This window comes from Eucyclogobius newberryi, unplaced genomic scaffold, assembly GCF_026437365.1.
Source record: "Eucyclogobius newberryi isolate DKJ021-1_F unplaced genomic scaffold, fEucNew1.0.hap1 SCAF_18, whole genome shotgun sequence".
Taxonomy (NCBI): Eukaryota; Metazoa; Chordata; class Actinopteri; order Gobiiformes; family Gobiidae; genus Eucyclogobius; species Eucyclogobius newberryi.
Window position 1 is genome coordinate 3,853,289 of NW_027315812.1, and position 24,088 is coordinate 3,877,376.

Consider the following 24,088-nt stretch of genomic DNA (forward strand, 5'->3'; position numbering starts at 1 on the left):
TCTCCATGGTAACAGTCACAGATTATTACTCTCATCTCCATGGTAACAGAGTCACAGATTATTACTCATCTCCATGGTAACAGAGTCACAGATTATTACTCTCATCTCCATGGTAACAGAGACACAGATTATTACTCTCATCTCCATGGTAACAGACACAGATTATTACTCTCATCTCCATGGTAAGAGTCACAGATTATTACTCCTCTCCATGGTAACAGACACAGATTATTACTCCTCTCCATGGTAACAGAGTCACAGATTATTACTCCTCTCCATGGTAACAGAGACACAGATTATTACTCCTCTCCATGGTAACAGAGTCACAGATTATTACTCCTCTCCATGGTAACAGAGTCACAGATTATTACTCCTCTCCATGGTAACAGAGACACAGATTATTACTCTCATCTCCACGGTAACAGAGTCACAGATTATTACTCCTCTCCACGGTAACAGAGTCACAGATTATTACTCCTCTCCATGGTAACAGAGACACAGATTATTACTCTCATCTCCACGGTAACAGAGTCACAGATTATTACTCCTCTCCACGGTAACAGAGTCACAGATTATTACTCCTCTCCATGGTAACAGAGTCACAGATTATTACTCCTCTCCATGGTAACAGAGTCACAGATTATTACTCCTCTCCATGGTAACAGAGACACAGATTATTACTCCTCTCCATGGTAACAGAGACACAGATTATTACTCCTCTCCATGGTAACAGAGTCACAGATTATTACTCCTCTCCATGGTAACAGAGTCACAGATTATTACTCATCTCCATGGTAACAGAGTCACAGATTATTACTCATCTCCATGGTAACAGAGTCACAGATTATTACTCCTCTCCATGGTAACAGAGACACAGATTATTACTCCTCTCCATGGTAACAGAGTCACAGATTATTACTCCTCTCCATGGTAACAGAGTCACAGATTATTACTCATCTCCATGGTAACAGAGTCACAGATTATTACTCATCTCCATGGTAACAGAGACACAGATTATTACTCCTCTCCATGGTAACAGAGTCACAGATTATTACTCATCTCCATGGTAAGAGTCACAGATTATTACTCATCTCCATGGTAACAGAGACACAGATTATTACTCATCTCCATGGTAACAGAGACACAGATTATTACTCCTCTCCATGGTAACAGAGTCACAGATTATTACTCATCTCCATGGTAACAGAGTCACAGACTGGTCTTGACCTGGTTTAGACCTGGACCTGGTCTTGTGAACACGTGTTGTTAGTTTTGTTGGTTGTGGTGTGGTGTGTGATTTAAATGTGTTTGTGTTTTGCAGCAGAACAACCTGAGTAACCCGCCGACGCCGCCGGCCTCGCTGCCTCCGACTCCGCCTCCTGTGGCGCGACAGAAACTGGTGAATGGTTTTGCCACGACAGAGGAGCTGGCGAGGAAAGAGCTCAACGAACAGGAGGGTGCGATGTCCTTCACATTTACACCTTTAGGATCAGGACGAGCTCACAACTGAATCTCTCATGTTCTTACAGCCAAAGCATTGAAACAGAAAGGGGAGGAGCTTCTGAGTCTAAACCACACCTCCAAAACTGTGGATGTCCCCGCCTCCCTGCCCACGCCACCACACAACAACCTGGAAGAGATCCGGTAAGTCCTGTTGTAGTCCCGGTGTAGTCCCGGTGTAGTCCCGGTTTTAGACACGGTTTAGTCCTGGTTTAGTCCTGGTTTAGTCCTGTTGTGGTCCCGTTGTAGTCCTGGTTTTAGACACGGTTTAGTCCTGTTGTAGTCCCGGTGTAGTCCCGGTTTTAGACACGGTTTAGTCCTGGTTTAGTCCTGTTGTGGTCCCGTTGTAGTCCTGGTTTTAGACACGGTTTAGTCCTGTTGTGGTCCCGTTGTAGTCCTGGTTTTAGACACGGTTTAGTCCTGTTGTAGTCCCGGTGTAGTCCTGGTTTTAGACACGGTTTAGTCCTGTTGTAGTCCCGGTGTAGTCCTGGTTTTAGACACGGTTTAGACCTGGTTCAGGCCCTGATTCAATCCTGGTGTTGATGGTGTTTATGTCGATGGTGTTTGTGTTGATGGTGTTTGTGATGATGGTGTTGATGGTGTTTGTGTTGATGGTGTTTGTGTTGATGGTGTTGGTGTTTGTGTTGATGGTGTTGGTGTTTGTGATGATGGTGTTGGTGTTTGTGTTGTTGGTGTTGATGGTGTTTGTGTTGATGGTGTTGATGGTGTTTGTGTTGATGGTGTTTGTGTTGATGGTGTTTGTGTTGATGGTGTTGATGGTGTTTGTGTTGTTGGTGTTGATTGGTGTTTGTGTTGATGGTGTTTGTGTTGATGGTGTTGATGGTGTTTGTGTTGATGGTGTTTGTGTTGTTGGTGTTGATGGTGTTTGTGATGATGGTGTTTGTGATGATGGTGTTGATGGTGTTTGTGATGATGGTGTTTGTGTTGATGGTGTTTGTGTTGTTGGTGTTGATGGTGTTTGTGATGATGGTGTTGATGGTGTTTGTGTTGATGGTGTTTGTGTTGATGGTGTTGGTGTTGATGGTGTTTGTGTTGATGGTGTTTGTGATGATGGTGTTGATGGTGTTTGTGATGATGGTGTTGATGGTGTTTGTGATGATGGTGTTTGTGTTGATGGTGTTGATGGTGTTTGTGATGATGGTGTTGATGGTGTTTGTGATGATGGTGTTGATGGTGTTTGTGATGATGGTGTTGATGGTGTTTGTGTTGATGGTGTTGATGGTGTTTGTGATGATGGTGTTGATGGTGTTTGTGATGATGGTGTTGATGGTGTTTGTGTTGATGGTGTTGATGGTGTTTGTGTTGATGGTGTTGATGGTGTTTGTGTTGATGGTGTTTGTGTTGATGGTGTTTGTGTTGTTGGTGTTGGTGTTGATGGTGTTTGTGATGATGGTGTTGATGGTGTTTGTGTTGATGGTGTTTGTGATGATGGTGTTGATGGTGTTTGTGATGATGGTGTTTGTGATGATGGTGTTGATGGTGTTTGTGTTGATGGTGTTTGTGATGATGGTGTTGATGGTGTTTGTGTTGATGGTGTTTGTGTTGTTGGTGTTGATGGTGTTTGTGATGATGGTGTTTGTGATGATGGTGTTGATGGTGTTTGTGTTGATGGTGTTTGTGTTGATGGTGTTTGTGTTGATGGTGTTGGTGTTGATGGTGTTTGTGATGATGGTGTTGATGGTGTTTGTGTTGATGGTGTTTGTGTTGATGGTGTTGATGGTGTTTGTGTTGTTGGTGTTGATTGGTGTTTGTGTTGATGGTGTTTGTGTTGATGGTGTTTGTGTTGATGGTGTTGATGGTGTTTGTGTTGGTGTTTGTGTTGTTGGTGTTGATGGTGTTTGTGATGATGGTGTTGATGGTGTTTGTGATGATGGTGTTTGTGTTGATGGTGTTGGTGTTGATGGTGTTTGTGTTGATGGTGTTTGTGATGATGGTGTTGATGGTGTTTGTGATGATGGTGTTGATGGTGTTTGTGATGATGGTGTTTGTGTTGATGGTGTTGATGGTGTTTGTGATGATGGTGTTGATGGTGTTTGTGATGATGGTGTTGATGGTGTTTGTGATGATGGTGTTTGTGTTGATGGTGTTGATGGTGTTTGTGATGATGGTGTTTGTGATGATGGTGTTGATGGTGTTTGTGATGATGGTGTTGATGGTGTTTGTGTTGATGGTGTTTGTGTTGATGGTGTTTGTGTTGATGGTGTTTGTTGTTGGTGTTTGTGATGATGGTGTTGATGGTGTTTGTGTTGATGGTGTTGATGGTGTTTGTGATGATGGTGTTGATGGTGTTTGTGTTGATGGTGTTTGTGTTGATGGTGTTGATGGTGTTTGTGTTGATGGTGTTTGTGTTGTTGGTGTTGGTGTTGATGGTGTTTGTGATGATGGTGTTGATGGTATTTGTGTTGATGGTGTTTGTGATGATGGTGTTGATGGTGTTTGTGATGATGGTGTTTGTGATGATGGTGTTGATGGTGTTTGTGTTGATGGTGTTTGTGATGATGGTGTTGATGGTGTTTGTGATGATGGTGTTTGTGATGATGGTGTTGATGGTGTTTGTGTTGATGGTGTTGATGGTGTTTGTGATGATGGTGTTTGTGATGATGGTGTTGATGGTGTTTGTGTTGATGGTGTTTGTGTTGATGGTGTTTGTGTTGATGGTGTTGGTGTTGATGGTGTTTGTGATGATGGTGTTGATGGTGTTTGTGTTGATGGTGTTTGTGATGATGGTGTTGATGGTGTTTGTGATGATGGTGTTTGTGATGATGGTGTTTGTGATGATGGTGTTGATGGTGTTTGTGATGATGGTGTTGATGGTGTTTGTGATGATGGTGTTTGTGATGATGGTGTTTGTGATGATGGTGTTGATGGTGTTTGTGTTGATGGTGTTGGTGTTGATGGTGTTTGTGTTGATGGTGTTGATGGTGTTTGTGTTGTTGGTGTTGATGGTGTTTGTGATGATGGTGTTTGTGATGATGGTGTTTGTGATGATGGTGTTGATGGTGTTTGTGTTGATGGTGTTGATGGTGTTTGTGATGATGGTGTTTGTGATGATGGTGTTGATGGTGTTTGTGTTGATGGTGTTTGTGTTGTTGGTGTTGATGGTGTTTGTGTTGATGGTGTTGATGGTGTTTGTGTTGTTGGTGTTGATGGTGTTTGTGATGATGGTGTTTGTGATGATGGTGTTTGTGATGATGGTGTTGATGGTGTTTGTGTTGATGGTGTTTGTGTTGTTGGTGTTGATGGTGTTTGTGTTGATGGTGTTGATGGTGTTTGTGTTGATGGTGTTTGTGATGATGGTGTTTGTGTTGATGGTGTTGGTGTTGATGGTGTTTGTGTTGATGGTGTTGATGGTGTTTGTGTTGTTGGTGTTGATGGTGTTTGTGATGATGGTGTTTGTGTTGATGGTGTTGGTGTTGATGGTGTTTGTGTTGATGGTGTTGATGGTGTTTGTGTTGTTGGTGTTGATGGTGTTTGTGATGATGGTGTTTGTGTTGATGGTGTTGGTGTTGATGGTGTTTGTGTTGATGGTGTTGATGGTGTTTGTGATGATGGTGTTGATGGTGTTTGTGTTGATGGTGTTTGTGTTGTTGGTGTTGATGGTGTTTGTGTTGATGGTGTTGATGGTGTTTGTGTTGTTGGTGTTGATGGTGTTTGTGATGATGGTGTTTGTGTTGATGGTGTTGGTGTTGATGGTGTTTGTGTTGATGGTGTTGTTGGTGTTGATGGTGTTTGTGATGATGGTGTTTGTGATGATGGTGTTTGTGATGATGGTGTTGATGGTGTTTGTGTTGATGGTGTTTGTGTTGATGGTGTTTGTGTTGATGGTGTTGGTGTTGATGGTGTTTGTGATGATGGTGTTGATGGTGTTTGTGTTGATGGTGTTTGTGATGATGGTGTTGATGGTGTTTGTGATGATGGTGTTTGTGATGATGGTGTTTGTGATGATGGTGTTGATGGTGTTTGTGTTGATGGTGTTTGTGATGATGGTGTTGATGGTGTTTGTGATGATGGTGTTTGTGATGATGGTGTTTGTGTTGTTGGTGTTGATGGTGTTTGTGATGATGGTGTTTGTGTTGATGGTGTTGGTGTTGATGGTGTTTGTGTTGATGGTGTTGATGGTGTTTGTGTTGTTGGTGTTGATGGTGTTTGTGATGATGGTGTTTGTGTTGATGGTGTTGATGGTGTTTCAGGGTGCAGTTCCTGGAGAGCCTGAGTCCAGAGGAGTACGTCCCGTCCTCGTCTCCTGAGAGTGTGGCAGACGCAGAGATCAGTCGATATCCAGACCTGTCCTTCATCAAACTGGAGCCGCCCTCGCCCTGCCCCTCCCCCACCATTCCCATCATGCCCTGCGCCTGGGGCAAAGGTCAGACGGCTACATGTTTGTTCTTCCAGTGAATACGCAAAACAAAATGTGTCAAATGGTGCAAAATAAAACAAGGACTTTTTTTAAACTCAAATATTTGTCTGTTTTAAAGGGTCAGCTTTGAAACAGGAAGTGAAGTCAGAGCCAAACCTCCAGGCTCCGCCCTCCTGCTCCAACACAGACCTCGTGACCATCTCCGTCACTCTGAACCCTCTGGCAGCTCAGGTAAGTCCGGGTCTGGTCCGGGTCTGGTCCAGATTTAGACCTAAAATTTGACTATTTTAGTAAAATCATAATTTTCTCTTTATCTCCTCCCTCCCTCTCCTCCCTCCCTCTCCTCCCTCCCTCTCCTCCCTCCCTCTCCTCCCTCTCTCTCCTCCCTCCCTCTCCTCCCTCTCTCTCCTCCCTCCCTCTCCTCCCTCCCTCTCCTCCCTCCCTCTCCTCCCTCCCTCTCCTCCCTCCCTCTCCTCCCTCTCTCTCCTCCCTCCCTCTCCTCCCTCCCTCTCCTCCCTCCCTCTCCTCCCTCCCTCTCCTCCCTCCCTCTCCTCCCTCTCTCTCCTCCCTCCTTCTCCTCTCTCTCTCTCCTCCCTCCCTCTCTCTCCTCCCTCCTTCTCCTCTCTCTCTCTCCTCCCTCCCTCTCCTCCCTCTCTCTCCTCCCTCTCTCTCCTCCCTCTCTCTCCTCCCTCCCTCTCCTCCCTCCCTCTCCTCCCTCTCTCTCCTCCCTCCCTCTCCTCCCTCTCTCTCCTCCCTCCCTCTCCTCCCTCTCTCTCCTCCCTCCCTCTCCTCCCTCCCTCTCCTCCCTCCCTCTCCTCCCTCTCTCTCCTCCCTCTCTCTCCTCCCTCCCTCTCCTCCCTCCCTCTCCTCCCTCCCTCTCCTCCCTCCCTCTCCTCCCTCCCTCTCCTCCCTCTCTCTCCTCCCTCCTTCTCCTCTCTCTCTCTCCTCCCTCCCTCTCCTCCCTCTCTCTCCTCCCTCCTTCTCCTCTCTCTCTCTCCTCCCTCCCTCTCCTCCCTCTCTCTCCTCCCTCTCTCTCCTCCCTCCCTCTCCTCCCTCTCTCTCCTCCCTCCCTCTCCTCCCTCCCTCTCCTCCCTCTCTCTCCTCCCTCCTTCTCCTCTCTCTCTCTCCTCCCTCCCTCTCCTCCCTCTCTCTCCTCCCTCCCTCTCCTCCCTCTCTCTCCTCCCTCCCTCTCCTCCCTCTCTCCCCCTGTCTCCTCCCCCTCTCAGAACGTCCCTGGAGTGATGGCGGCCGTGGCTCAGTTGCTCCGTCTTCCTGTTCCTCTGGATTATCAGCTGCACAGAGTCGTCCCAGAGCGCAGTAACCTGGCCCTGCTCGCCGGGGTGCGAGTGCCCATGATGCAGGTGAGGGAGGGCCTCTGGCACAGCGGGAGGGCCTCTGGCACAGCGGAATGACACTTGTGTGTTTGTTTTAGGGGCCTCCGGGCGTCAGACCTCATCGACCTCCGGCTCCTGCCAACATGGGTCAGTTATTTTCACAAGTGCATCTTTAAACATAAATATGTCTTTAAACATAAATATGACTTTAAACATAAATATGACTTTAAACATAAATATGACTTTAAACATAAATATGTCTTTAACCCTTCGGGGTCCGGAGCGTTTTTGGCCGTTTTTGGGTACCTTCAATTTTGCCCTGATACACTACATTAAGAAATGTTTACCAGACCAATGTTGGGTATCTTTTTACCTATATGATCAGTTAGTTAGTTTTTCACTTTGACATACTATTTCAACATACTGGACCTAAACACACACTGAAAACACAAAGTCCGTCTAGAAAAATTATGTTTTTTTCATTGTAAAACCCTCAAACATGCTCAACCAAGCATTTAAAAAGGTTCAAACTGAACCACAAGGTGCAAATATGAACATATAAAAGTATCCTTGTGATATATACAAGCAATAAACAACTATTTACAATAAAAAGTAGGTAAATCCTCAGGCGTTTTTCTATTTGTGCTACTTCTCAAAACAGTTTCAGTCCAAAATGACACAGAGCCACATCACAGGCCTTTACCAGGTCTAATCCAGGACTAAACCAGGTCTAAACCAGGTCTAATCCAGGACTAAACCAGGTCTAAACCAGGTCTAAACCAGGTCTAAACCAGGACTAAACCAGGACTAAACCAGGACTAAACCAGGTCTAAACCAGGTCTAAACCAGGTCTAAACCAGGACTAAACCAGGACTAAACCAGGTCTAAACCAGGTCTAAACCAGGACTAAACCAGGACTAAACCAGGACTAAACCAGGACTAAACCAGGTCTAAACCAGGTCTAAACCAGGTCTAAACCAGGACTAAACCAGGACTAAACCAGGTCTAAACCACGACTAAACCAGGACTAAACCAGGACTAAACCAGGACTAAACCAGGACTAAACCAGGACTAAACCAGGTCTAAACCAGGTCTAAACCAGGTCTAAACCAGGACTAAACCAGGACTAAACCAGGACTAAACCAGGACTAAACCAGGTCTAAACCAGGTCTAAACCAGGTCTAAACCAGGACTAAACCAGGTCTAAACCAGGTCTAAACCAGGTCTAAACCAGGTCTAAACCAGGTCTAAACCAGGACTAAACCAGGACTAAACCAGGTCTAAACCAGGACTAAACCAGGTCTAAACCAGGACTAAACCAGGTCTAAACCACGACTAAACCAGGTCTAAACCAGGTCTAAACCAGGACTAAACCAGGACTAAACCAGGACTAAACCAGGACTAAACCAGGTCTAAACCAGGTCTAAACCAGGACTAAACCAGGTCTAAACCAGGTCTAAACCAGGACTAAACCAGGACTAAACCAGGACTAAACCAGGTCTAAACCAGGTCTAAACCAGGTCTAAACCAGGACTAAACCAGGACTAAACCAGGTCTAAACCAGGACTAAACCAGGACTAAACCAGGACTAAACCAGGACTAAACCAGGTCTAAACCAGGACTAAACCAGGTCTAAACCAGGTCTAAACCAGGTCTAAACCAGGTCTAAACCAGGTCTAAACCAGGACTAAACCAGGTCTAAACCAGGTCTAAACCAGGTCTAAACTTGATCAACATGAAGTGTGCCCCTCATTTTGCTTCACAACTATATTACTGACAATGAAATACTTGAAATACTAAAACTCTCCAAAACTACTTCCTCTTTGACTAATTGTCATGTGACTAATGTTTACGTCCCTCGTGTGCATCCTGAACATCCGGGTTAGCACAAGGCTAAAGTTTTTTTCCGTTTCGTTTTATCACAAAAGACGACAAAGTTATTATAAGAAATGTAACGCGCGCAGAAAAGAGCGCATATTTTTCCGCAAATTTTTAATGGAATTGAAACGTTCATAACTTTGGTTTTATCTGGTGGATTCGAAAAAAACAAAAACTCAGATGTTGCTACGGGTCTCCACTTCCGTATGACGGCAGCTGTCTACGTTGCTTGGTTTTCATGCTACACGGTCCTAAAGCCGACCATGTTTTCACACGCGCCGGCGCGGGCGTCGACCCCGAAGGGTTAAACATAAATATGTCTTTAAACATAAATATGTCTTTAAACATAAATATATATCATTAAAAGTGAGTCGAATGTTTTAAAGGTCCCATATCATGCAAAATGAACGTGTCAGAGCTTTTAGCTTTCTTTCAGTGCTATTGCCTCATATTTGTACTTTAAAGGTGGTATGGACGATTTTTTTGAGCAAATTTTTTCTCATATTTCCTCGTGGCGTGGATAAATCATTTGTCCTGCCACGTATCAATCATAAAACGCACCTACCACTCACTTGCAGCCGCGTCAGGTTCGTCCCCACGTTTCCGCGTGCCTAAGCGCATGGATCTATCATAATATAGTTCCCTCAGTGTACGGGGCAAAATGAAGATGGATAAAGACAGTTCGAGCTGACGCAGAAGTGGACAGAAATCTACGGGAGACGAGAGATGCGATGTGATCCGTTGCGCTAATAAACAAACGCACGTGTGTGTTGTATCGGTCCATACAGGGGAGGGGCATGAGCACTTCCACCTGCGTTCTCAAATCACCATTGCGCCTTTAAGTGTTTTTTGAATTGACTACTGTCATCTTTAGCCAGAAAACAGTCTCTCTCCTTCCCCTCGGAGGAGCAGACAAACTGGGACCGCCCCTGCTCCCTTTCAGCCCCGCCTCCAGGAAGCTCTCTGTGCCTGTTTAAGATGAAATATTTACCAAGACATTTAATATATTTGTATTCATCAGTTAATAATGATGATGTCATTTAGACAAGTGTGTAATGCCTCAAGCAGAGGTCCATTTGTTTTGAACCAGTCGTGTACAGCAGTATTCTGAAGCCATGGGACGGGATCTGGTGGGCGGAGTTTAGTCTGTTGGATAAATATCTCATCAAAGAGTCATTCTCAATCTGTGGATCTAGTCTGAGAGTCGAAACAGTGTCTGGATGTTTAGTTCAGCTCCTGCTGAGTCTTAACGTTTGTTTCTCTGCAGCGAGGATGGAGATGAACCCACAACCTGCTCCACGGCCTCAGAGCTGCAGCTTCTGCAAAGTGCCTCTGGGAAACGGCGTGCGCGTGGTCAAACAGGTGAGGACGAAGAAGGGTGGAGGGGTAGGAGTCAGAGCTGAAGGGTGGTGGAGGAGGAGGAGTCAGAGCTGAAGGGTGGTGGAGGAGTCAGGTGTGGAGGAGGAGGAGGAGTCAGGTGTGAAGTGTGGAGAAGGAGTCACGAGTCAGAGCTGAAGGGTGGAGGAGGAGTAGTCAGATGTGAAGTGTGGAGAAGGAGGAGGAGGAGTCACGAGTCAGATCTTTTGTGTGTTTTCAGGAGGGACAGTCCAGAGCCGGTGCAGCGCTCGTCTTCTGCTCCAGCTCCTGCTCAGCTCAGTACGCTGCACATCCTCAGACCGACGCAGACAAGGTCAGACAATCATATTATCCACCTAAGTTTAGGCCCCAGAGACTGAGGAAACTTTACTTTGTTTTTGTCCTGGTTTAGACCTGGTTTAGACCTGGTTTAGACCTGGTTTAGACCTTGTTTAGTCCTGGTTAGTCCTGGTTTAGTCCTGGTTTAGACCTGGTTTAGTCCTGGTTTAGTCCTGGTTTAGTCCTGGTTAGACCTGGTTTAGTCCTGGTTTAGTCCTGGTTAGTCCTGGTTAGTCCAGGTTAGTCCTGGTTTAGTCCTGGTTTAGTCCTGGTTTAGTCCTGGTTAGACCTGGTTTAGACCTGGTTTAGACCTGGTTTAGACCTGGTTTAGTCCTGGTTTAGTCCTGGGTTAGTCCTGGTTTAGTCCTGGTTTAGTCCGGTTTAGACCTGGTTTAGTCCTGGTTTAGTCCTGGTTTAGACCTTGTTTAGTCCTGGTTAGTCCTGGTTAGTCCTGGTTAGTCCTGGTTTAGTCCTGGTTTAGTCCTGGTTTAGTCCTGGTTTAGACCTGGTTTAGTCCTGGTTTAGACCTGGTTTAGACCTGGTTTAGTCCTGGTTTAGTCCTGGTTTAGACCTGGTTTAGTCCTGGTTTAGTCCTGGTTTAGTCCTAACATTGTGGTTAACCTCTTCTCGTCACAGTTGGCGTCTCCGCTCTGTAAGACGCAGCATCATTACGCCAACAACATGTCGTCCATCGCCGTCCACACCCTGTCCCTGAGACCGCCCCCCTCCTCCGGCTCCACCCCCTCGCCCCCGCTCGCCTTCCCCCCCGCCTCCGCCATCACCATGGAGACGCGCCGCACCGACAGCCTCAAGGTGAGCGCGGTCCTGGCGAGGGAAAGTTCTAAAGCAAGAAACGCCAAAGCGAAGGAACAAGAGCGGGTCTAAAGGACAAATGTGATCGAGTGACATTGTTGTTGATCGAGTGTCATTGTTGCAGGTGAAGGTGAAGCTGAAGCCCAGGCCCAGAGCTGTTCCTGGAGGAGAAGAGCTGCGACACGGGAAGCGATCCAAGAACATGCGCTGGAGACGATGGAGCCTCAGCATCACTCTGAGCAGGTGAGACGCGTCCAGAGCTGACCTGTCCAGAGCTGACCTGTCCAGAGCTGACCTGTCCAGAGCTGACCTGTCCAGAAGCTGTCGCACGGGCGTCCGTCGTCACGGCGACACAGACAAACGATCACCGGGTCGATTTTTCAATCACGACTCTGGATTAATGGCAAGACGTTTCGTGATTCCAAGTTTGTGTGTGTGAAAGCGACATAAAGGCAATAAAAATGCCACTAAAATCAACAAGAACATGGCTAGTAGCAACAAAAATGTGGCTAAAATGGACAAAAATGCAAGTTAAAGAAGCAAACCAGAAAATAATAAAGCGAGTGTGTGTGAGGGGCGTGGCTAAAGCTAGTGTGTGTGTGAGGGGTGTGGCTAAAGCTGGTGCGTGTGTGTGTTTGAGGGGCGTGGCTAAAGCTAGTGTGTGTGTGAGTGGCTTGGCTAAAGCTGGTGTGTGTGTGAGGGGCGTGGTTAAAGCTAGTGTGTGTGTGTGAGGGGCGTGGCTAAAGCTGGTTTGTGTGTGTGTGAGGGGCGTGGCTAAAGCTGGTGTGTGTGTGTGTGTGTGAGGGGCGTGGCTAAAGCTGGTGTCTGTGTGTGTGAGGGGTGTGGCTAAAGCTGGTGTCTGTTTGTGTGTGAGGGGTGTGGCTAAAGCTGGTGTGTGTGTGTGAGGGGTGTGGCTAAAGCTGGTGTCTGTGTGTGTGTGAGGGGCATGGCTAAAGCTGGTGTCTGTGTGTGAGGGGCGTGGCTAAAGCTAGTGTCTGTGTGTGTGTGAGGGGTGTGGCTAAAGCTGGTGTGTGTGTGAGGGGCGTGGCTAAAGCTGGTGTGTGTGTGTGCGTGAGGGGTGTGGCTAAAGCTAGTGTGTGTGTGTGAGGGGCGTGGCTAAAGCTGGTTTGTGTGTGTGTGAGGGGCGTGGCTAAAGCTGGTGTGTGTGTGAGGGGCGTGGTTAAAGCTAGTGTGTGTGTGAGGGGCGTGGCTAAAGCTGGTTTGTGTGTGTGAGGGGCGTGGCTAAAGCTGGTGTGTGTGTGTGTGTGAGGGGCGTGGCTAAAGCTGGTGTCTGTGTGTGTGTGAGGGGTGTGGCTAAAGCTGGTGTCTGTTTGTGTGTGAGGGGTGTGGCTAAAGCTGGTGTCTGTGTGTGTGAGGGGTGTGGCTAAAGCTGGTGTCTGTGTGTGTGTGAGGGGCGTGGCTAAAGCTGGTGTCTGTGTGTGAGGGGCGTGGCTAAAGCTAGTGTCTGTGTGTGAGGGGTGTGGCTAAAGCTGGTGTGTGTGTGAGGGGCGTGGCTAAAGCTGGTGTGTGTGTGTGCGTGAGGGGTGTGGCTAAAGCTAGTGTGTGTGTGTGTGAGGGGCGTGGCTAAAGCTGGTGTGTGTGTGTGTGAGGGGCGTGGCTAAAGCTGGTGTCTGTTTGTGTGTGAGGGGTGTGGCTAAAGCTGGTGTCTGTGTGTGTGTGAGGGGCGTGGCTAAAGCTGGTGTCTGTGTGTGTGTGAGGGGTGTGGCTAAAGCTGGTGTCTGTGTGTGTGTGAGGGGCGTGGCTAAAGCTGGTGTCTGTGTGTGTGTGAGGGGCGTGGCTAAAGCTGGTGTCTGTTTGTGTGTGAGGGGTGTGGCTAAAGCTGGTGTCTGTGTGTGTGTGAGGGGTGTGGCTAAAGCTGGTGTCTGTTTGTGTGTGAGGGGTGTGGCTAAAGCTGGTGTGTGTGTGAGGGGTGTGGCTAAAGCTGGTGTGTGTGTGTGAGGGGTGTGGCTAAAGCTGGTGTGTGTGTGTGAGGGGCGTGGCTAAAGCTGGTGTGTGTGAGGGGCGTGGCTAAAGCTGGTGTGTGTGTGAGGGGCGTGGCTAAAGCGAGCGTCAAATAGAGTCTATAGTTTCCATACGACCAGGCCTGTTCTCATGAGCTTGTTTTCACCCTGATGCCCTGCCTGGTGTGTGTTTTCCCAGAGGGCCGTGCGTGCCCCCCAGCCCGCTGTCGGAGGAGGAGATCCTGTCGTTGGGGGCGTGTCTGCGCGGGGACCCGGTGCCCAAAGACCTGCGGCGCTGCTGTTTCTGTCAACAACACGGAGACGGCGTGACGGACGGTCCGGCGCGACTGCTCAACCTGGACCTGGATCTGTGGGTCAGTGACACGCCCGCTTCACCGCTCGACCCCCCCGCACACATGCCATGAACGTCCTTGTGACTCCTCCCCCTCTGTGTCGCCCCCCGCAGGTGCATCTGAACTGTGCACTCTGGTCCAGTGAGGTGTACGAGACTCAGGCTGGAGCTCTGATCAACGTGGAGCTGGCTCTGAGAAGAGGTCTCACTCTGCGCTGTGCCCACTGTCAACACACCGGAGCCACCAGCGGCTGCAACCGCCTGCGCTGCACCAACACCTACCACTTCACCTGCGCCATCCAGGCCCAGTGCACCTTCTTCAAGGTCACTACAGACACTACAGACACTACAGACACTACAGACAGACGCCACAGACAGACGCCACGGACACTACAGACAGACACTACAGACAGACACTACAGACAGACGCTACAGACAGACGCCACAGACGCCACGGACACTACAGACAGACGCCACAGACAGACGCCACGGACACTACAGACAGACACTACAGACAGACGCCACAGACAGACGCCACGGACACTACAGACAGACACTACAGACAGACACTACAGACAGACGCCACAGACAGACGCCACGGACACTACAGACAGACACTACAGACAGACACTACAGACAGACGCCACAGACAGACGCCACAGACAGACGCCACGGACACTACAGACAGACGCCACAGACAGACGCCACGGACACTACAGACAGACACTACAGACAGACACACTACAGACAGACACTACAGACAGACGCCACGGACACTACAGACAGACACTACAGACAGACGCCACAGACAGACGCCACGGACACTACAGACAGACGCCACAGACAGACGCCACGGACACTACAGACAGACACTACAGACAGACACACTACAGACAGACACTACAGACAGACGCCACGGACACTACAGACACTACAGACACTACAGACACTACAGACACTACAGACACTACAGACACTACAGACACTAGGCAAGGCAAGGCAAGTTTATTTGTAGAGCACATTTCATACACAAGGCAGTTCAAAGTGCTTCACACAGCAGGAGAAATGCATTCAAATCACAAAGAAATGACAGAAACAGAAATACAATAAAATTAACTAAATTAAAAATTATCAATCCTGATAATTGATTTTCTAAACTGATTTTCTAAACTAATAAAATCACAAACAAAAGAGAAGAGTGCAAAGAAAAAATCCCTACAGACACTACAGACGCCACAGACACTACAGACGCCACAGACACTACAGACGCTACAGACGCCACAGACACTACATACGCCACAGACACTACAGACGCTACAGACGCCACAGACACTACAGACGCTACAGACGCCACAGACGCTACAGACACTACAGACGCCACAGACACTACATACGCCACAGACGCCACAGACACTACAGACGCCACAGACACTACAGACGCCACAGACACTACAGACGCCACTGACACTACAGACGCCACAGACACTACAGACGCCACAGACACTACAGACGCCACAGACACTACAGACGCCACAGACACTACAGACGCCACAGACACTACAGACGCCACAGACACTACAGACGCCACAGACGCCACATACGCCACAGACACCACAGACGCTACAGACGCCACAGACGCTACAGACGCCACAGACACTACAGACGCCACAGACACTACAGACGCCACAGACACTACAGACGCTACAGACGCCACAGACGCTACAGACGCCACAGACACCACAGACGCTACAGACGCCACAGACGCTACAGACGCCACAGACACTACAGACGCCACAGACACTACAGACGCCACAGACACTACAGACGCCACAGACACTACAGACGCCACAGACGCTACAGACACTACAGACGCCACAGACACTACAGACGCCACAGACACTACAGACACTACAGACGCCACAGACGCTACAGACACTACAGACGCCACAGACACTACAGACGCCACAGACACTACAGACGCCACAGACACTACAGACGCCACAGACACTACAGACGCCACAGACACTACAGACGCCACAGACACTACAGACGCCACAGACACTACAGACACTACAGACGCCACAGACACTACAGACGCCACAGACACTACAGACGCCACTGACACTACAGACGCCACAGACACTACAGACGCCACAGACACTACAGACGCCACAGACACTACAGACGCCACAGACACTACAGACGCCACAGACACTACAGACGCCACAGACACTACAGACGCCACAGACACTACAGACGCCACAGACACTACAGACGCCACAGACGCTACAGACGCCACAGACGCTACAGACGCCACAGACGCTACAGACACTACAGACGCCACAGACACTACAGACGCCACAGACACTACAGACGCCACAGACACTACAGACACTACAGACGCCACAGACACTACAGACAGACACCATCCAGGCGCAGGACTAAACCAGGACTAAACTTAAAATGTTCAAAGAGTAAAATAAATAGATTTTATGTATTTCTGTTTTAGATGTTTGCCCGTAGGCTTTATCAGACAGGAAAGTGCAATGTGAAATGGGGGTGAGAGAGAAGGGAGGGACATGCGGTCAATTATCAGAGTCTTGAGTTCGACCTTTAACCCCTCAACCCCCGGGATGCACAGAGAACAGAAATGACACTGTGGCTGAATAACTTCATCTCCTCCAGGATAAGACGATGCTGTGTCACCTGCACAAGCCGCGCTCGCTCGCCCTCAGCCCCTCCTCCTCGCCCTACGACCCGGGCGTGGTCTCGGACCCGTACGACTCGGAGCTGCGGTGCTTCGCCGTGTTCCGCCGCGTGTACGTGCAGCGGGACGAGGCGCGGCAGATCGCGGCGGTGGTGCAGCGCGGCGAGCGGCAGCACACGTTCAGAGTGGGCAGCCTTCTGTTCAGAGCGGTGGGACGCCTCCTGCCCTCGCAGCTGCACGCCTTCCACAGCAACAGCGCCATCTACCCTGTGGGTTACCATGCCAACCGCCTGTACTGGAGCATGAGGAACAGGCACAGGTGAGAGCGGCCACGCCCACAACCGCTCTTAAACATATTTCACACTGTTCACTTTGTGACTTGTATTTAACGTCACGATTTGTCTGTTTGTGTGTGCATGTGTGTGTGCTTGTGTGTGTGCGCGTGTGTGCGCTTGTGTGTGTGTGTGTGTGTGTGTAGGAGGTGTAAATACATGTGCTACATCGAGGAGAGAGACACTCAGCCGCTGTTTAAAATCAAAGTGGTGGAAAAAGGCCACGATGACCTGGTTCTGACCGGATCCTCCCCTAAAGGTAACACACACACACACCGTAACACACACCGTAACACACACGCACAACACGCACGCGCAACACACACACGCACTTGCAACACACACGCACTTGCAACACACACGCACGCGCAACGCGCAACGCACACACGCACGCGCAACGCACACACGCACGCGCAACGCACGCACGCGCAACGCACACACGCACGCGCAACGCACACACAGACCGTAACACACAAGACACGCACCGTAACACACACACACCGTAACACACAAGACACGCACCGTAACACACAAGACACGCACCGTAACACACACACACCGTAACACACACACACCGTAACACACACACACCGTAACACACACACACCGTAACACACACACATCGTAACAGCCCAATCAAACACAACAATCAGGCTCTATAAGGCCCCGGTCACTGATGAGATTCTGCAGCTGTAGTTTGTTTACTTTTGTCTGTAGTTTACATGCGTCTGTAGTTTAGTTGACATGTGTCTGTAGTTGACATGTGTCTGTAGTTGACATGTGTCTGTAGTTGACATGTGTCTGTAGTTGACATGTGTCTGTAGTTGACATGTGTCTGTAGTTGACATGTGTCTGTAGTTAACATGTGTCTGTAGTTTAGTTTACATGTGTCTGTAGTTGACATGTGTCTGTAGTGTCTGTAGATGACATTTCTGTAGTGTCTGTAGTTGACATGTCAACTACAGACACGTCAACTACAGACACATGTCTAGTTGACACGTGTCTGTAGTTGACATGTCTGTAGTAATTGACATGTCTGTAGTGGACATGTCTGTTGTAGTGGACATGTCTGTAGTAGTTGACATGTCTGTAGTGGACTTGTCTGTAGTGTCTGTAGTTGACATGTCTGTAGTAGTTGACATGTCTGTAGTAGTTGACATGTCTGTAGTGTTTGTAGTTGACATGTCTGTAGTTGACATGTCTGTAGTTGACATGTCTGTAGTGTCTGTAGTGGACATGTCTGTAGTGTCTAGTTGACATGTCTGTAGTGGACATTTCTGTAGTGGACATGTCTGTAGTGTCTGTAGTAGACATGTCTGTAGTAGACATGTCTGTAGTAGTGGACATGTCTGTAGTAGTGGACATGTCTGTAGTAGTGGACATGTCTGTAGTAGTGGACATGTCTGTAGTAGTGGACATGTCTGTAGTAGTTGACATGTCTGTAGTGGACTTGTCTGTAGTGTCTGTAGTTGACATGTCTGTAGTAGTGGACATGTCTGTAGTAGTGGACATGTCTGTAGTAGTTGACATGTCTGTAGTAGTTGACATGTCTGTAGTAGTGGACATGTCTGTAGTAGTGGACATGTCTGTAGTAGTGGACATGTCTGTAGTAGTTGACATGTCTGTAGTGGACTTGTCTGTAGTGTCTGTAGTTGACATGTCTGTAGTAGTGGACATGTCTGTAGTAGTGGACATGTCTGTAGTGGACTTGTCTGTAGTGTCTGTAGTTGACATGTCTGTAGTAGTGGACATGTCTGTAGTAGTGGACATGTCTGTAGTAGTTGACATGTCTGTAGTAGTTGACATGTCTGTAGTAGTGGACATGTCTGTAGTAGTGGACATGTCTGTAGTAGTTGACATGTCTGTAGTAGTGGACATGTCTGTAGTAGTTGACATGTCTGTAGTGGACTTGTCTGTAGTGTCTGTAGTTGACATGTCTGTAGTAGTGGACATGTCTGTAGTAGTTGACATGTCTGTAGTAGTGGACATGTCTGTAGTAGTTGACATGTCTGTAGTGGACTTGTCTGTAGTGTCTGTAGTTGACATGTCTGTAGTAGTGGACATGTCTGTAGTAGTGGACATGTCTGTAGTAGTGGACATGTCTGTAGTAGTGGACATGTCTGTAGTAGTGGACATGTCTGTAGTAGTGGACATGTCTGTAGTAGTTGACATGTCTGTAGTGTTTGTAGTTGACATGTCTGTAGTTGACATGTCTGTAGTTGACATGTCTGTAGTTGACATGTCTGTAGTGTCTGTAGTTGACATGTCTGTAGTTGACATGTCTGTAGTTGACATGTCTGTAGTGTCTGTAGTTGACATGTCTGTAGTGGACATGTCTGTAGTGTCTAGTTGACATGTCTGTAGCGAACATGTCTGTAGTGGACATGTCTGTAGTGTCTGTAGTCTGTAGTGGACGTGTCTGTAGTGGACGTGTCTGTAGTGTCTGTAGTGGACGTGTCTGTAGTGGACGTGTCTGTAGTGGACGTGTCTGTAGTGGACGTGTCTGTAGTGTCTGTAGTGGACGTGTCTGTAGTGGACGTGTCTGTAGTGTCTGTAGTGGACGTGTCTGTAGTGGACATGTCTGTAGTTGACGTGTCTGTTGTCTTGCAGCCGTGTGGGAGCAGGTGCTGGGGCCCCTGGCACAGATGAGATCATCCAGCGCGAGCCTCAAACTCTTTCCTGTTTATCTAAAAGGAGAAGAACTTTTCGGTCTGACCTCGTCTTCCGTGACACGCATCATCGAGTCGGTAAGTCCTGGTCCGGTCCTGGTCCAGTCCAGTCCTGGTCCAGTCCAGTCCTGGTCCAGTCCAGTCCTGGTCCAGTCCAGTCCTGGTCCTGGTCCTAGTCCTGGTCCAAGTCCTGGTCCCAGTCCTGGTCCCAGTCCTGGTCCTAGTCCTGGTCCTAGTCCTGGTCCTAGTCCTGGTCCTAGTCCTGGTCCAGTCCTGGTCCTAGTCCTGGTCCTAGTCCTGGTCCTAGTCCTGGTCCTAGTCCTGGTCCAGTCCTGGTCCAGTCCTGGTCCTAGTCCTGGTCCTAGTCCTGGTCCAGTCCTGGTCCTAGTCCTGGTCCAGTCCTGGTCCAGTCCTGGTCCTAGTCCTGGTCCTAGTCCTGGTCCTAGTCCTGGTCCAGTCCTGGTCCAGTCCAGTCCTGGTCCAGTCCTGGTCCAGTCCAGTCCTGGTCCTGGTCCTAGTCCTGGTCCTAGTCCTGGTCCAGTCCTGGTCCAGTCCTGGTCCAATCCTGGTCCTAGTCCTGGTCCTAGTCCTGGTCCTAGTCCTGGTCCTAGTCCTGGTCCTAGTCCTGGTCCAGTCCTGGTTCAGTCTGTGTCTCTCCTCAGCTGCCCGGTGTGGAGGCCTGTGAGCGATACACCTTTAGATTCGGGAAGAATCCTCTGATGGAGTGGCCTCTGGCCTTCAACCCGACCGGCTCCGCACGCTCCGAACCCAAAGCATCTCAGGCCAAAAGGTACGAGAGTCCAACCAGTGACCTACAGAGTGTGTGTGACCCTAGGGCTGGAGGAGGAGGATGTGTGTGACCCCTAGGGCTGGACAAGGAAGACATTTCAGGCCCCGGGGACATGTCACATTGAGTTATATTTGTGCCTCAAACGATCTTTCGTGTCTTTGGGACACAAACAAAAGAAATGATTGTTTTGTGCTTCTCAGATATCACATTAATCCTCCCTCTTCTCTCCAGACCCACGTTCCTGACCAGTGTGGCCCCTCGGTGCCAGGGCTCCGTGGGCTCCATCGTGGGTTTGGTCCCCGGGGTCCTGTCTCTGTCTCCGGGCGAGTCTGTGTCCAGCGCTCACCAGGGCCGACACTCCAAGTCTGCGCAGTACAGACGCATGGCGGCCGAGTGGAAGACCAACGTGTACCTGGCCCGCTCCAGGATCCAGGTCAGGACCGGGACTAAGACTAAGCATGGATTAAGACTTAGAACTAACCCTGGACTAAGACTAAGTATGGACTAAGGCTAAGACTAAGTCTGGACTAAGGCTAAGACTAAGTCTGGACTAAGGCTAAAACTGGACTAAGGCTAAAACTGGACTAAGGCTAAAACTAAGTCTGGACTAAGGCTAAAACTAAGTCTGGACTAAGGCTAAAACTAAGTCTGGACTAAGGCTAAAACTGGACTAAGGCTAAAACTAAGTCTGGACTAAGGCTAAGACTAAGTCTGGACTAAGGCTAAAACTAACCCTGGATTAAGATTTAAGACTAAGTCTGGACTAAGATTTAAGACTAAGTCTGGACTAAGACTTAAGACTAAGTCTGGACTAAGACTTAAGACTAAGTCTGGACTAAGACTTAAGACTAAGTCTGGACTAAGACTTAAGACTAAGTCTGGACTAAGACTTAAGACTAAGTCTGGACTAAGGCTAAGTCTGGACTAAGGCCAAGACTAAGTCTGGACTAAGGCTAAGACTAAGTCTGGACTAAGGCTAAGACTAAGTCTGGACTAAGTCTGGACTAAGGCTAAAACTAAGTCTAGACTAAGGCTAAATCTGGACTAAGGATAAGTCTGGACAAAGTCTGGACTAAGGCTGAGACAAAGTCTGGACTAAGGCTGAGACTAAGTCTGGACTAAGGCTAAGCCTGGACTAAGGCTAAACGTGGGCTAACCCGGGTCTAAACTTTGTGCAGGGTTTGGGTCTTTACGCGGCGCGAGACATCGAGAAGTGCACGATGGTGATCGAATACATCGGGACCATCATCAGGAGCGAAGTGGCAAACCGCAAAGAGCGCCTCTACGAGTCCCAGGTACGAGTCAGGGGCCCCCCCAGAGTCAGGGCCCCCCCCAGAGTCAGGGCCCCCCCCAGAGTCAGGGGCCCCCCCAGAGTCAGGGGCCCTCCCAGAGTCAGGGGCCCTCCCAGAGTCAGGGGCCCCCCCAGAGTCAGGGGCCCCCCCAGAGTCAGGGGCCCTCCCAGAGTCAGGGGCCCTCCCAGAATCTAATCCGAAGTGTTTCTCTCTCTCAGAATCGTGGAGTTTACATGTTTCGCATCGACAACGACTTCGTGATCGACGCCACCATCACTGGAGGACCTGCCAGGTACGACGGGGGCCCGTACAGGGGCCCAGACAGACAGGGACCCGGACAGGGACCCGGACAGGGGCCCAGACAAACAGGGGCCCAGACAAACAGGGGCCCAGACAAACAGGGGCCCAGACAAACAGGGGCCCAGACAAACAGGGGCCCAGACAAACAGGGGCCCAGACAAACAGGGGCCCAGACAAACAGGGGCCCAGACAAACAGGGGCCCAGACAAACAGGGGCCCAGACAAACAGGGGCCCAGACAAACAGGGGCCCAGACAAACAGGGGCCCAGACAAACAGGGGCCCAGACAAACAGGGGCCCAGACAAACAGGGGCCCAGACAAACAGGGGCCCAGACGGACAGGGGCCCAGACGGACAGGGACCCAGACACAGGGACCCAGACACAGGGGCCCAGACACAGGGGCCCAGACACAGGGGCCCAGACACAGGGGCCCAGAGACAGGGGCCCAGACAGGGGCCTACAAGTTCTAAAACAAAGTCAAATCAAAGCAAGAGAAAACGTTGCTCTGGTCCAGATTCTCTCTTAAAACACAAAAATGAATTAAAATGACTTATTGATAAAGTGAGCTCTGGAGCTCCATGCTGTACATGTGATAAAGTGAGCTCTGAAGCTCCATGCTGTACATGTGATAAAGTGAGCTCTGGAGCTCCATGCTGTACATGTGATAAAGTGAGCTCTGGAGCTCCATGCTGTACATGTGATAAAGTGAGCTCTGAGGCTCCATGCTGTACATGTGATAAAGTGAGCTCTGAAGCTCCATGCTGTACATGTGATAAAGTGAGCTCTGGAGCTCCATGCTGTACATGTGATAAAGTGAGCTCTGGAGCTCCATGCTGTACATGTGATAAAGTGAGCTCTGAAGCTCCATGCTGTACATGTGATAAAGTGAGCTCTGGAGCTCCATGCTGTACATGTGATAAAGTGAGCTCTGGAGCTCCATGCTGTACATGTGATAAAGTGAGCTCTGAAGCTCCATGCTGTACATGTGATAAAGTGAGCTCTGAAGCTCCATGCTGTACATGTGATAAAGTGAGCTCTGGAGCTCCATGCTGTACATGTGATAAAGTGAGCTCTGAAGCTCCATGCTGTACATGTGATAAAGTGAGCTCTGGAGCTCCATGCTGTACATGTGATAAAGTGAGCTCTGGAGCTCCATGCTGTACATGTGATAAAGTGAGCTCTGGAGCTCCATGCTGTACATGTGATAAAGTGAGCTCTGAAGCTCCATGCTGTACATGTGATAAAGTGAGCTCTGAAGCTCCATGCTGTACATGTGATAAAGTGAGCTCTGGAGCTCCATGCTGTACATGTGATAAAGTGAGCTCTGGAGCTCCATGCTGTACATGTGATAAAGTGAGCTCTGAAGCTCCATGCTGTACATGTGATAAAGTGAGCTCTGGAGCTCCATGCTGTACATGTGATAAAGTGAGCTCTGGAGCTCCATGCTGTACATGTGATAAAGTGAGCTCTGAAGCTCCATGCTGTACATGTGATAAAGTGAGCTCTGGAGCTCCATGCTGTACATGTGATAAAGTGAGCTCTGGAGCTCCATGCTGTACATGTGATAAAGTGAGCTCTGGAGCTCCATGCTGTACATGTGATAAAGTGAGCTCTGGAGCTCCATGCTGTACATGTGATAAAGTGAGCTCTGAAGCTCCATGCTGTACATGTGATAAAGTGAGCTCTGGAGCTCCATGCTGTACATGTGATAAAGTGAGCTCTGGAGCTCCATGCTGTACATGTGATAAAGTGAGCTCTGAAGCTCCATGCTGTACATGTGATAAAGTGAGCTCTGGAGCTCCATGCTGTACATGTGATAAAGTGAGCTCTGGAGCTCCATGCTGTACATGTGATAAAGTGAGCTCTGGAGCTCCATGCTGTACATGTGATAAAGTGAGCTCTGGAGCTCCATGCTGTACATGTGATAAAGTGAGCTCTGGAGCTCCATGCTGTACATGTGATAAAGTGAGCTCTGGAGCTCCATGCTGTATTATAGTATAAAGTATAGTATAGTATAAAGTATAGTATAGTATATAGTATAAAGTATAAAGTATAGTATAGTATAAAGTATAGTATAAAGTATAGTA

General features: G+C 48.9%; 1 protein-coding gene across 1 annotated transcript in view; it reads left to right on the forward strand.

Annotated features, from left to right (window-relative positions):
* Positions 1-24,088, forward strand: part of LOC140364296 (histone-lysine N-methyltransferase 2C-like) — a 102,499-nt gene that overhangs the window by 75,434 nt on the left and 2,977 nt on the right. Inside the window, exons 59-77 of the mRNA XM_072450390.1 lie at positions 1,322-1,457; positions 1,530-1,644; positions 5,712-5,884; positions 5,997-6,109; positions 7,105-7,239; positions 7,311-7,359; positions 10,358-10,452; positions 10,688-10,780; positions 11,422-11,598; positions 11,723-11,841; positions 13,759-13,933; positions 14,026-14,235; positions 16,597-16,937; positions 17,097-17,209; positions 19,561-19,697; positions 20,282-20,409; positions 20,641-20,842; positions 21,588-21,704; positions 21,920-21,993. Coding sequence (XP_072306491.1) covers positions 1,322-1,457; positions 1,530-1,644; positions 5,712-5,884; positions 5,997-6,109; positions 7,105-7,239; positions 7,311-7,359; positions 10,358-10,452; positions 10,688-10,780; positions 11,422-11,598; positions 11,723-11,841; positions 13,759-13,933; positions 14,026-14,235; positions 16,597-16,937; positions 17,097-17,209; positions 19,561-19,697; positions 20,282-20,409; positions 20,641-20,842; positions 21,588-21,704; positions 21,920-21,993 — 2,702 coding nt within the window. The remainder of the gene's footprint in view (positions 1-1,321; positions 1,458-1,529; positions 1,645-5,711; positions 5,885-5,996; positions 6,110-7,104; positions 7,240-7,310; positions 7,360-10,357; positions 10,453-10,687; positions 10,781-11,421; positions 11,599-11,722; positions 11,842-13,758; positions 13,934-14,025; positions 14,236-16,596; positions 16,938-17,096; positions 17,210-19,560; positions 19,698-20,281; positions 20,410-20,640; positions 20,843-21,587; positions 21,705-21,919; positions 21,994-24,088) is intronic.